This window comes from Lactuca virosa, chromosome 9 (assembly GCF_052849685.1).
Source record: "Lactuca virosa cultivar CGN04683 chromosome 9, Lactuca_virosa_CGN04683_v6, whole genome shotgun sequence".
NCBI classification, from domain to species: Eukaryota; Viridiplantae; Streptophyta; class Magnoliopsida; order Asterales; family Asteraceae; genus Lactuca; species Lactuca virosa.
This window is the reverse complement of record NC_136434.1, coordinates 40,923,296-40,936,585: the sequence shown is the minus strand read 5'-3', so window position 1 is coordinate 40,936,585 and position 13,290 is coordinate 40,923,296. Positions and strand designations below refer to the sequence as shown.

The window sequence follows — 13,290 nt, the reverse complement described above, 5'->3', positions numbered from 1 at the left end:
TAAAATTTACTTGCAAAGTCCCTTATGTTTTTGAAAAAAATCAATAGTACCTCCAAGGCTCCAACAAAAAAAAAATGAGGAATCGCCATTGAGTATGGTTTTTCGTTTTCATAGGTTGCAAATGGTCTACAATTGTCGCTCGTTTGGTGAAAAATGAAATGGTGGTGGTGCCTTGTTGGCAAAAAAGGATGAGAGAAGCCACATGCTAATATGCTATGGTACCTAATAACAATAACAATAACAACTTAATAGTTGATATTGGTCGCATATCTCATTTAACAATAATATAGATCAATGACTCAAAAGCCCATAATACACTCACTTAAGCCCACCACCTCTTATCCAGTATCCACTATTCCACTTTACTTTGGTGGACAAAACTGTACCGAATCCAATATTCCACTTTAATTTCGTGGACAAAACTGTACCAAATCCTTAATGGCCTTTTTTTAATATATATATATATATATATATATATATATATATATATATATATATATATTATTAATAACTAAAGATAAATTGCTATAGTGGATGCGATCTTCTTTAATTGCTAGGTAAATTTTATTTTTGTTACATATATTTTTTGTAAATCTGTAATTAATAATATAATTATGATTGTTAATTTGGTTTATATAATTATAGGGTAAATATGAGAAAAAAATATCATTGATTCTTGTTTCAAAGGAAAGAAAAAAGAGATTCATAAGCCACAATTTTTTTTGCCGTTAGTGACAATATTAGTGAAGATATTTATAATATATGCATAGAATCTAAAAAAGAATAATAATATTCAATAACCAATTAATGTAGAACCTACAAATTTGATATCTTAAACTTAAGAGATGTAAAATTATGAATCTATGTTTATGGTCATTTGAAAACTTTTGAAGATTAACTATTACAAAGATCAATACAACATTAATTTAGACCGATTTTTTTTATCAAATTCTACTATCAATTTAAAAACTCTATTATATTATTCAAATATAAAATATACTTTAATATCTTATGATAATGTAAGTCACTTCATTCTAAAATGCTTACTTACACTTCTAAAACTAGAAACCAATACGATGGGGGCTAGGGTTATTAGGTAGGTTTTAATAATTTTAAGTTTACAAATAATAAAACCAAAAACAATTATTACTTTAACTATATTTGTGGTCATTTTTAGGAAACTTAAAAAATTAAAACTAATTTGTTTAAACTTAGATATCAAAACCGAACCTTGTCAAAGAAAATGATATTTGCAAATTAAAAGAATTTTGAATTGCATTATAAAACAAACATTTTTATAGATTTCTTTTAGATGGTGTTTGGAGTTTTAATTCTAAACTTCAAAATGATTTTTAAAGAAAATGATTTATTGACTTATGAAGTTTTTTTAAAAGTGTTTTGATTAACTTTTATGGTGAAAATAATCAATAAGTTATTTTTTTAAAAATATTTGTCTTAACTTATTTTTTTAAAAATATTTGTCTTAACTTATACATGTTTTAATTTACAATCCAATATGTTCTAAAATTTTTTGAAAAGTTACTTATTAAAATCTATTTTTTAAAGATTAATAAGAAGTTATTTTAAAAGTCATTTTTATATGACCAAACATTTTTTTAATTTTTTGAAAAACCAATAAATCAATAAATTATTTTTAAATAATTCTAAAACACCCCTCTTTGATAAAACATTTGAGTGATATTCAGTTATTCTCGATCACAACTTTAATTAAACATTTATTTGAACTCGCGATCAGTCAATAATCACCTCGAAGACGAAAACCGGCCAAACACCCGAAGGTTAGTTGCGGATTTGCAATTTTGCAACATCAACTTTTTCAAAACACGGCAACTCAACGTGACCTGACCTTATCCTATCAGATCGATTCAATTCCAGTAAGATTCCTTTGTTTCATTAATTTAATCAGTTTGGATCACAAACCCTAGATATCACAATTCCAATTTGATCACCAACACTTATGGATGATTATCATTGACCAAACAAATCATTCATATTTCTATATCTCCAAGACTCCAACCAGTCCACCACACTGCCGATTACCTTGTTACTGAGCCCTAATCTGCTCTCGTCAGTTGGATTACTATTTCTTGTCTTTGTGTTAATCTCAATCGAACAAGTATGAAAGACAAGAAGTCTGCAAAAGCAAGCCTTCAACATAAACAACATCAGAACGGCCACATTTCTCCATTTAAGTTTGCGAAATTGCTTGATCCGGAAGCATCTTGGGACAAGGTCTGTTTCTGTTTCTTCTTTTTATTAATTCAATACATTCTTTCATGTTTCCTATTGGTATCGATTATCATATCACAAAAATTTCGATATATTTTGCATTGTAGAATGGAATTGCATGTATACCCTGATGAAATTGAACAATCCATCACCGGAACATCTCAAAGTTAAAGTAAAATCTCTGATATAAAGTAAAACTCACACAACATCTTCAATTGATCAGTCTAGTCTAGAATCCCTTATGTATTTCACCATCGATTACCTGAGTTTTGTTGGGTGAAATCAATAATGGATCCAATACTTGGTTAATATATCCTTTTGTTACTGTGGTACGTTATGTCTGAATGAATGTCCTAAGTGAACTGATGTGACTGAATACCATATATGTTTACGTTGGTATACATTTAGAGTGAATGGAATAAGTGAAGTGATCTTTTCTCAGTTTCAGATTTGTATTTGCAACTGCTAGTTGAAGTTGAAGATGATTAATTTTGAGTTAATGACCATTTTGTCCTTATACTTCAGGACCAATTAGGAGATGTACTTCACTGGATTCGGCAAATTGTAGCTGTTGTATGTGGGTTGCTATGGGGTGCCATTCCTTTGGTAGGGGGTATCTGGATTCTTGCGTAAGTTATTGCATCATCAAAATATTATAAATCAACACAAACATATGTTTAAAAAAAATCCACTGGTTTTGGATTGATTACAGATTTCTGTTGATTTCTTCTGGTATCATATACGGGTATTATGGAGTCATACTTAAGCTTGATGAAGAAGAATTTGGTGGACATGGACCTCTTCTTCAAGAGGGACTTTTTGCTTCAATTACTCTCTTTCTGGTATTTTTATTCATCCCATTTTATACTATATTTTATTATTAATTTGGTGATATCTTAATAATTTTTATAAACTCTTCATTTCAGCTGGCGTGGACTCTGGTATACAGCTTGGCACACTTCTAACTGTAATCTCTTGTTTTTGTATTCCCATTATTGAACTTGAACTTCAAATTTTTTATTTCCTTGATTGTGCAATATTTTTTAGTAGTTGGATTTGGATTTTGAAGTAATTAATTTGCTCTGAATATGAGCTTCTTGATTTCATTCTTATATCCTTTGTTTGATCCTAGTTATAAGAATAATAAAACAAGATTGGAAGTAAAAAAAATTTACAATTAAATTATTTAGTTATTATAAAAGATTATTACCTTAATTCAACAATATGTATTTAGTTATATTATAATGTCAATGTTGTGCATCGTAATGAAAATTACATATATATTATCATAAATGTTATTCCAAAAATGGGATATTTTAGAAATTTTAATTATTAAATCTACCAATAATCTCCACACGAACAACAACCATTCTTGAAATGATGAAACCTACTCCGATCTCTCACCACAATTTCCCTCTCATACATTTTCGAAATCACCTTCATCACATCATGACAATCCCCACAAATTCTCAAATTCTTCACAACCCTAATAACACTCCCTTTCTCCATACTAATAAGCCCAAAAGCCACAGCCATCTTCTCACTATGATACATCAAAACCTCATCTTTCTCCTCATCTTCAACATCAAAAAACACCTCACTCCTCCTCCCAACATGTCCCACCACCCCCAAACCACCACTAATCTCATCAATCATCTCATAAATCTCCTCCACTCTCTCATGAACCTTCTCCCCAGCCCCAAACTCATATATCACCCCATTAACCTCAATCGAACTACACCCTCTCAGCTTCCCAATCCCCTTTTCTTTCATCAACTCACGTACCCTACACACATCATCCCACCTTCCTACATTCGCGTATATGTTAGACATGATTGTAAGATACCCTCCATCTTCATGTTCAAGCTCATTCAAATGACTCATAGCCGTTTCGGCTAACTCAACATTCTTATGAAGCTTGCAAGCACCAAGAAGCGCACCCCACACCCCAACATGTGGCTCAACTCGCATACTTTGGATCAAACTATACGCTTCGTTTAGTAAACCGGATCTCCCAAGAAGATCAACCATACACCCGTAATGCTCTACTCTAGGCTCCAACCCGTGTTCTTGATCCATACTATCAAACAACTTTTGACCTTCTTTTACCAATCCTGCATGCACACACGCACAGAGAACACCAAGAATTGTGATTTCGTTTGGCTTGACTTGTTCCCTTTTCATACGGTTGAATAACTGTAATGTTGTTTTGCTTTGCCCGTTCATGGAGAAGCCCATGATCATGGCGTTCCATGCAACAACATCTCGGTTTGGCATTTTATCAAACACTTGTCGTGCGCTATCCAAATCTCCACATTTTGAATACATATCCACTAACGATGTAGAAACTACAAGGTTTGAACTGCTGTTGTTTCTATTTATATATGAATGTAACCATCTACCTGTATCTAAAGCTCCAACTTGAGCACATGCGGAGAGAAGAGTTACTAATGTTATTTCATTTGGATGTATGTTTTCGCTTTGCATTTGGTGGAAATGGGTTATGGCTTCGTTGATTCTCTTGTGACGGACTAGCCCACTGATTACTGAGTTCCATGATACCAAATCTTTCGTGGGCATGTTATGGAAAAAGTCAAGCATGATGTTGACTTCACCATGTCTCGCATAGCCACCTAGAAGCGTGTTGTACATTAAGATATCCTTAACAGGAGCTAGATTGAAAAGCAGTTTTGCGTTTTGGATATCACCGGCTTTGATGTACTGAAAGATCATGATGTTCCAAACTACAAGATCCTTACCAGGCATTTGATCGAACAGCTTACGGGTCTCCTTTAGGCCAGTGTCCTTATTTACACACGAAGACAACATAATAGTCCAGACAACCTTATCTTTTATTGGCAATTCATCAAAAACACGACGAGCTGCCTTTGTATCACCGAAACTACCATAGAACTCAATCAAACTTGTACCAATGAAAGTATCTAGCTCAAGCCCGACCTTGAACAGTAATCCATGGATGCATACCCCTCTAAGATGCTCCATCAACTCGGTACAAGACCGTACCACAAACGGGTAAGTAAAACGATCCGGACCATCGGGCTCAATCCGCATGCGATCGAAAAGATCCATCGCTTTTTTGGATTCATGGTTCTGTTGGAATCCTCTGATCAGGGTGTTCCAGACGAATGAGTTTGGTTCAGGCATTTTATCGAACATTTGGGTGGCGTAGTACATGAGACCCAAATTTGCACAGCAACTAACAAAGTTCCCGACGGCGAAACTGCTGTGGTGGAGACCAGTTCGGAGAAGGACGACGTGGATTGACCTGAGATGCTTGGGGCATTTGATTGAGTGAGGAGTCTTTAAGAGAGACAAAGCAAGCTGCTTCAGTCGGGTTTCTACTTCTGTCATCTCTCCGAGAAAATCCATCCATTGATTCTTTAAGTTGGAATCAAATATTACAAATACGACACCTGGCATTCACTGACATTGGCCCTAACTATTTAACAATTGATATTTGAAATACAAAATGACGAACTTTTTGAAAATCAATTGGGACAAATATGTCATTTACTCTTTTTATTAACATATGTATACTAACTTTATGTAAATATTTAATTTTGCTTATGAGCATACAAGCTTGAAAATAGTAACATACCGTGTGCCTCCAACTTAACACTCCGATCATCTTTTATCCTCCTCGACATATCCACATACCGGAATTTCTCACACATCAAATCCTTAATCTTATCAAAATACCAACAACATCTAAACAAAAATTAAACCACCACCCCGATCTTAGAATCCAGCGACTGCAATGGACGTCCATTCATCTGCGAAGAATTCACCTGCAGAGATCGAGATCAAGGTGCATAGCATCCCTCCACCAGTTGGCTATCCGCCTTTATACACACAGCCACCACCTCTAATCCACCACCATATTCCTCCGCCTCCTCTATATTATCATTTTTCCGAGGAATGGTTTCCCTGGTTAGTGCCCTTCATCTTCATCGTCAACGTAGCCCTATTCATTCTCTCCATGTATATCAACAACTGCCCCCTCCATTCCCGGAGTTGTGTCGGTGTACAAATGCTTCAACGTTTCGCCTTCGAAAATGTCCAAGAAAACCCCCTTCTTGGCCCTTCCTCCGCAACGTCACTACAAGAATACTAAGCTATGCCGACGACATCTATCCCGACGACAAGAGTCGTCGCTACAGGTCACCCTATCCCGACGACATGTCGTCGCCATATCTTTTGAAACCTTTGACCAATTTCCTTTGACCGCAATATCTGTGCCGACGACAAGTCGTCGCCACAAGTCTGGCGGGAACGACGAAAATGTTCGCGGTAATCTGAAAATCTATACCGACGACATGTCGTCGGTATAGGTATCAAAAAATCTATTTTCCATTTATTTTTATTCCATGTGCCAGAAAAACAGAACGACGTAGTTTTGGGGAAGGCTATCACGACGGCCAGTCGTCGGCACAGGTTTTTTAATTTTTATATATATTTTTATTTCAGCAAAAAACGCAACGTCGTCGTTTATGTGGACCCTATACCGACGACATGTCGTCGGCATAGGGGTTTACCCTAACAAAGATACGCAGGCGTCCTTCATTTGCACACAACGACTATTCTTTCTTCCTCCTGTGACGAAAATTGCATCCCAACTCTAATCACCGGCGATTAACCTTATCCAAGGTTGTTTCTACACCTATTTCATTTTTTATTGTTGTTTGGTAATGATTTTTACCACAAATTAGGGGTTTTTTGGTGTGTAGGGTACTTAACCGGTGGTGAAGCACCACCTCCCGTTTTCCTGCCTCAACCTTCCCACCGGCGAGTTGTTCGACGGCGACCTCGTTCCAGCCACCAAGGGAGTTGTTCACTGGTCCGTTTTCTACCCCTATTTCGTTCATATTGTTTTTTTTTCTGATTTTATATTGCCGCCTGTGGCCACCACCAGCCACCACCGGAGGATTACCAGCTTCTTTGACTAGCCAGAATTCATTCATCACACAAGAACAAAACACAGGTTAGTTTTTTTTTTCTAATTTTTATTGAAATTGAAATTATATGTCACTAGTACAGAAAACATTTGTTGATGCGGTTAAAATAATTAATTGATGCGGTTATCGAACCGCACCAACAAATATCGCATCAAAAAAAGCCCACATTTAATAGTGCGGTTATAAAACCGCATCAAAAAATAACTAAAACCGCTCCAAAAAATAATATGTGAAAAACACAAACCGCACCAAAAAATCATGAAAACCGCCACAAATAAAGAAATAGCAGCAAAAAAAAAAGTCGTCCCACCGGAAAACACCCATCATCTCTATCATAGGTTTGCTACGGAGAACACAACAATCACCAAGCCGCATCACCTTTTTCGGCCATTAATCATCGTCTAGCATCTCTATACTGACTACCTTCATAACTGAGCTCACAAAACATTAAAACACCACCGGTTGACACCATCACTATCTGCCTACCATAGTCGGAAACCACCATTACAACATGAAAAATGCCCTACAACCCCTGTGACTAACGTTTTTTCACTCCTTAACCATCTTTTTTTTTTTAGAATAATAAACCACCAAAACTTGACACCATGGCCATCTGTTTCACCTTTGGTCAACCATCTCGCCACCTCAGACCAACCTTATACCACCTCAGACCAACCTTATACCACCTGCCATCTCCACCACTTACCACCGAGAACACCGTCAATAGAGCACCTGCCTTTCCCGAGAACCATCCACGCACCACCATCTCGTACATATTTCCGATCCACCACCCTTGTTCTACCTTAAAAAAATCAAACGTGAATCAGAAAAGGAAAAGAAACGAAGGAAGAAGAAAAGACATTGGTTTTTTTGTTTACCTGCTATCCCTAGAACTAACCACCGAGAAAACTAGGCAAAAAAAAGGCCCTACCTTCGCCGAGAACCATCGACACACCACCATCTCTTACATATATTTTCGATGCACCAGGACCACCACCCTTATTCAATCTTAAACAAACCAAACATAAGTTTTAAAAAGAAAAGAAGGAAGTAGAAAAGACGTCTTCATGTTCTTCAAAGGGAAAAAGCATACACAATATAGGGCACACATATCTATTGATGCGGTTCCCAAATTTTATTGGTGCAATTAATTAGAACGAAAATTTAAGAGGGAAATGAAAAATTAGAATGAATTTTTTTAGAGGGAAGAAGAAAATAATGGTGCGGTTCTAACTGTTTTTTTGATGCGGTCTCTATTTTTGTAAATGTGTTTAATAGTGCGGTTTTGAACAAACGCACCAAATAATGCGTTTTTAATGTCTTTTGGTGCGGATATAAGAAAACCGCACCAACAAATAGTTTAAATGGTGTGGTTCCTTGGTTTATTAATGCGAAACTATTTTAATAGTGCGGTTTTAGGCTTCCACCTCACCATAAGAAAAAACTCAATCGCACTATTAAATACGTTATGTACTAGTGTGTATATATAGAATTGTGTTGAAATTGAAATTGATCCTCTTTTGATTATATAATTGTGTTGTTTGTTTGGTATATATATGTGATTGTGTTGTTGTTTGTCTAGGTTTATATTTTAAACAAACTAATAAAAATACATTGCTATAGAATTGTTTTGCTTGATTGGTATATGTGTGATTGTGTTGTTTGTTTGTTATATGTGTGATTGTTGTTTTTTGTTTGGAATATGTATATTGTTTGTTTAGGTTGGTATGAAATTTTGTATGATTGTTTAGGTTGGTATGAAATTGATATTGTTTAGGTTGGTATATGAAATTGAAATTGTTTAGGTTGGTATGAAATTTTATGTGATCTTTGTTTAGGTTGGTATGAAATTTTGTATGATTGTGATCTTTGTTTAGGTTGGGATAGAGTCCGAATTCGTCGTCGCCATAGGGTGTTAATGTTGTAGTGCGTACGTTCCAATATATACATTCAATACAGTAACTTGAATTAATGCTTAATGGAGTATCAATCAAACTAAATAACTTTATCGTCGGAGTTTGATTTTAGGCTACTAAAAATGGGAGCATTGGATGCAAATAAAGTGATCCAAGAAGGACAACAATGGCGTATTGTCACTTCCATGTGGTTGCACGCCGGCGTCCTCCATATTTTCACCAATATGTTAAGTCTCCTTGGGGATGGAATTCGCCTCGAACAGGATTTTGGTTTTGGTGCGTGACTTTTTACCTTTTGACGTCCAAGAGTTTCCATTTCTTCATGTTTTCATAGTACTCCTCGAACTGTTTTCCCATAGCAAGAATTGGGTTACTTTATACACTATCCGGACTCGGTGGTAGCTTGTTGTCATCTTTGTTTCTCCGAAAAAACATTTCCGTTGGTGCATCTGGAGCGCTATTCGGTTTACTTGGAGCAATGCTTTCTGAACTACTTACGAATTGGACTCTTTATGCCAACAAAGTACGTACGTATTCATTTTCATTTAGGTATCGATACACGACTAGTGCTAATAACGTATATTCCATGCAGTTGGCAACATCGACAATGCTCATTCTCATGATCCTTGTTGGCCTAATGGTTGGAATCCTCCCACACGTAGACAACTTTGCACATATAGGAGGATTCATCACAGGATTCTTCCTCGGTTTTATCATTTTGGTTCATCCACATTCCAATCGGATAAACCAAACTATCGCTCCTCCTGGTTACTACACAAAATCGAAATACAAGTCATATCAGCACATATTCCTTGTTCTTTCCGTAATAGCTTTATCTGTGTTGTAAGTGTTCATCAAAATTCAAAGACTTTCCATTTTGAGTCGTTTCATATTTGTCCTAGTGGTAGGAAGGTCATAGTCAATAAGTAATCAATTGGGTGTCATTTTCTCTTTTCTACATTGCGTTATGCACAAGGGTATTGACTTTGATTCGTGCATGTGCAGGTTTACAATGGGATTTGTGTTCCTTTTCCGGAAAGTAAATGGAAACGATTATTGTTCTTGGTGTCATTATCTAAGTTGTGTGCCTACGCCTCTATGGAGCTGTGATCCACTGTGCAATGTAAGATTTTTCTTAGGTTTAGTACGATTATTTGTGATTCGACTAATTGAGACCAATTTCTTTTGATATTTTTTTATGGTTTTTTAGTCAATACAATTAGGCAACCAACTAAATTTGACATGCCTAGACAATGGAAAGTCGAGGTCGTATACACTGCCGGCAGGTTATGGTGTTATCTCGGTTCAAGAACTTTGTTCAAAGCTGTGCATCTAAAATATATACTTAGGACTGTTGGGAAGAAAAAGGTTCGGTCTTCTCTCTTAGTTTATAGGTAGATATAACAATTAATACAACTCGTACTCTTGATATATAATTAATTAATTATATATTACAACCATCAGTTTGTGATATGATCAAGAATAACAGCGACATGGTGGATTCACTACTAGAAAATTTGTTTTAGGGACGAAAAAATCCCGAGGAACATATTTTAATTTGTCGGTAAAAATCCCGACAAATAAGCCAAGAAACTTACACGAAGTATTATATTGCTATTATGAATGAAAAATGAAGTATGTTGCTACTATGAATAAAAACAGTCCCTAAATTAATAATTTGTTGTTATAATTGGATTAAAAATAAAGTGTGTTGTTGTTACGTAAAAAAAATAAATGAATGACCTATATATAGGTAGAAAAGTAAAGTGTGTTGTTATTATGGAATACTTTTTTTGTATGTTGCTATAATGGATAAAAAAATGTTGATATATATCGTTTGTTTGCTAATTATATGTTTGTTTTAAGGTTAAAGGGTGGGAAAGAATTTTGATGCAACAAAAACAAGAAAAAAGTTGAACAACAACTAACTCAACTAATGAGACAATTTGGTAACCCTCCTGAAAATCCGTTTTAGTTTTGTTGTAATTTTTTTTGATAAACATGCTACTCAAGTACAAATACCTAATTGTTTTGGTGAAGTATTTGATGGTAGCTATCACTTTGGTAAAGTATTTGACATTTGGATAGTAGTTATCACTTTGTTGAAGTATTCCATAGCCACGGTTTGGGATGAAATTGTATTAAATTGTTTTTGTATATGTCTACATCATTGTGGTTGAAAGTGCATATCGGATGAATTTGTATTTGGTTTTTTAGTTATTATATAGTTTGTAAAAAACTTTTTGGAATCTTGTATTTTATAGATTTTTAAAAAAAAATTACATTATTACCAACACAATACCAATAGAATAATGCACTAAAATAAACTCTTTCGAAAAAACTAATCCGTCGGAAATGAATTGTCGGAAATAAGCTCTATGGGAATTTTGTCAGAAATATTGTGTCAGGAAGGCTTGTGGGAATTTCCTACGAAATATTTTGTCAGAAGTTTGTTAGAAATTTCTTCGGATTGTTGTCGGTACCTTATTTCCCACAAACCAGTTTCGTCGGAACTTTATCGCTAAACCCTGCTTCCAACTAAGACTTGATTGCATTGCAATTTTTATGGAAGTACAGCCCCTCGATTTATGCACAGTCTATGCTTAAGGTCCTTTATTAATTACATGTTCGTCCATAACCCTAATTACTGTTCATAATCAAGTCTTAGCTGTTACCTTGTGTTTTTTCTTAATAATAATAACTAGACTAAATTACATCCTTAGGTATGCTAAATCGGACAAGTTGAATCCAAGTTTTTTTTCTTGCACCACTAGTTCTTAAGGTGCTCTTGCACCAATCTTCCCACCCTCTAACACAGTTAGAAGTCTGTTGTTAAATGTTTGTAAAAGACGATTTTGACCTTAGAAAAAAATCAAAACAAAAAAAGATTTGGCTTGCTTGATGGGCCTTTACACCTTTTTTTTTTCTTTGTGGGGGGGGGGGGGGGGGGGGGGGGGGGGGGGGTTGATGTCATGATGAGGTTTACACCTTAGTGTCCATCATCGGAATCGTTTGAGACATACCGTATACCCTATAGCCTAATTTTTTTTATCGTTCATTCTCTTTACATATTATCGTTTGAGACACTAGTTTGTAGTTTGTCTTTGCACCGAGGCCATTGCCATTGTTTTCTTCCACCTTAGACTCCATTTCCTTCCACTTCACCACTATTTTCTTTGACACCAATTTTGGTGTACATATCACGAACCACAAACACTTATAATAATAATAATAATAATAATAATAAATAAATAAATAAATAAATAAAAGTGGGTAGAAGAAATAATAGAAGAAACATGATTGGTCGTCCTTCATTGTGGTGGTGACCACATTTCACAATGACGCAACCACCACGATGCACACAGTTAGGCCTGTCGAAAAAACCCGAAACCCGTTCTACCCACCCGACCCGTTCCGAATTCGGGTAGAATGGGTCGGGTAGAACGAGTAGCGGGTATGAACATTCGGGTAATAGGTTAACCCGATAATAATATAGGTCGGGTTTTAGGTATGAATATTTATTTTCGGGTATACCCGAATACCCGAATTCGTTTTTTTAAATAATACCAAATATACAATGCAGTGACGTACGCACACTTCAAATAAAACAAAACTCTTCGTTTCCTTCTTATGAATGACGGCTCGACAGTCGTCGCAAACTTGCAAAGGGAATACGACGCTGAAGCTGAAGTCCTAAACTGTCATCACAATTCTCAGTCTCTCACTATCGCACGACATCACAATTCTCAGTTTCTCAGTTTACCCTTAACCCTCATCGACTCCTCCATTTGTATAGGATTGAGAGAAGTTTGTATGTCTAATTAGAGCTCGGATTGGATATGGAAATGAATATGGCAACGTGAAGATGCAAGATTTTTTTTTGTTATGTTTAGACTTTTTTGTTTTGAGTTGGGTTATGACTTATGAATTTTACTCTTTTTGTTATGTTTAGACTTTTATGTTTGGAGTTAGGATATGACTTATGAATTTTACTCTTTTGTTATGTTTAAACTTTTATTATTTAGTTGGGTTGTGTTTAAACTTTTTTTGTTGTGTTTAGACTTTAATTATTTAGACTTTTTTTGTTGTGTTTAGACCTATTATTTCATGCTAATCATATTCATGGCTTTTTTTTTATCAAAATTTGG

The 13,290-nt window shown here is 35.3% G+C and overlaps 2 protein-coding genes and 1 pseudogene across 4 annotated transcripts; 2 read left to right on the top strand and 1 right to left on the bottom strand.

Annotated features, from left to right (window-relative positions):
- Positions 1 to 1,740: 1,740 nt before the first annotated feature.
- On the top strand, positions 1,741 to 3,356 carry LOC145135857 (uncharacterized). Its single transcript, XM_079070063.1, has 4 exons — positions 1,741 to 2,253; positions 2,776 to 2,879; positions 2,963 to 3,092; positions 3,177 to 3,356. The coding sequence occupies exons 1-4, from the start codon at positions 2,140 to 2,142 to the stop codon at positions 3,213 to 3,215; spliced, it is 387 nt and encodes a 128-aa protein (XP_078926189.1). The 5' UTR covers positions 1,741 to 2,139; the 3' UTR covers positions 3,216 to 3,356.
- Positions 3,357 to 3,564: 208 nt separating this feature from the next.
- Positions 3,565 to 5,725, bottom strand: LOC145135658 (pentatricopeptide repeat-containing protein At2g29760, chloroplastic pseudogene; annotated as a pseudogene).
- Positions 5,726 to 6,710: 985 nt separating this feature from the next.
- Positions 6,711 to 11,348, top strand: LOC145135793 (RHOMBOID-like protein 1). Of its 3 annotated transcripts, XM_079070006.1 has the most exons (7): positions 6,711 to 6,918; positions 6,999 to 7,252; positions 9,255 to 9,418; positions 9,502 to 9,665; positions 9,735 to 9,985; positions 10,148 to 10,265; positions 10,353 to 11,348. In XM_079070006.1, the coding sequence occupies exons 3-7, from the start codon at positions 9,265 to 9,267 to the stop codon at positions 10,476 to 10,478; spliced, it is 813 nt and encodes a 270-aa protein (XP_078926132.1). In that variant the 5' UTR covers positions 6,711 to 6,918; positions 6,999 to 7,252; positions 9,255 to 9,264; the 3' UTR covers positions 10,479 to 11,348. The 3 variants fall into 3 exon arrangements, with proteins under 3 accessions (XP_078926132.1, XP_078926133.1, XP_078926131.1); XM_079070007.1 differs by lacking the exons at positions 6,711 to 6,918; positions 6,999 to 7,252 and having other exon boundaries at positions 9,103 to 9,418; positions 10,353 to 10,510; positions 11,016 to 11,348; XM_079070005.1 differs by lacking the exons at positions 6,711 to 6,918; positions 6,999 to 7,252 and having other exon boundaries at positions 9,104 to 9,418; positions 10,353 to 10,510; positions 11,009 to 11,348.
- The last annotated feature ends 1,942 nt before the right edge of the window (positions 11,349 to 13,290 follow it).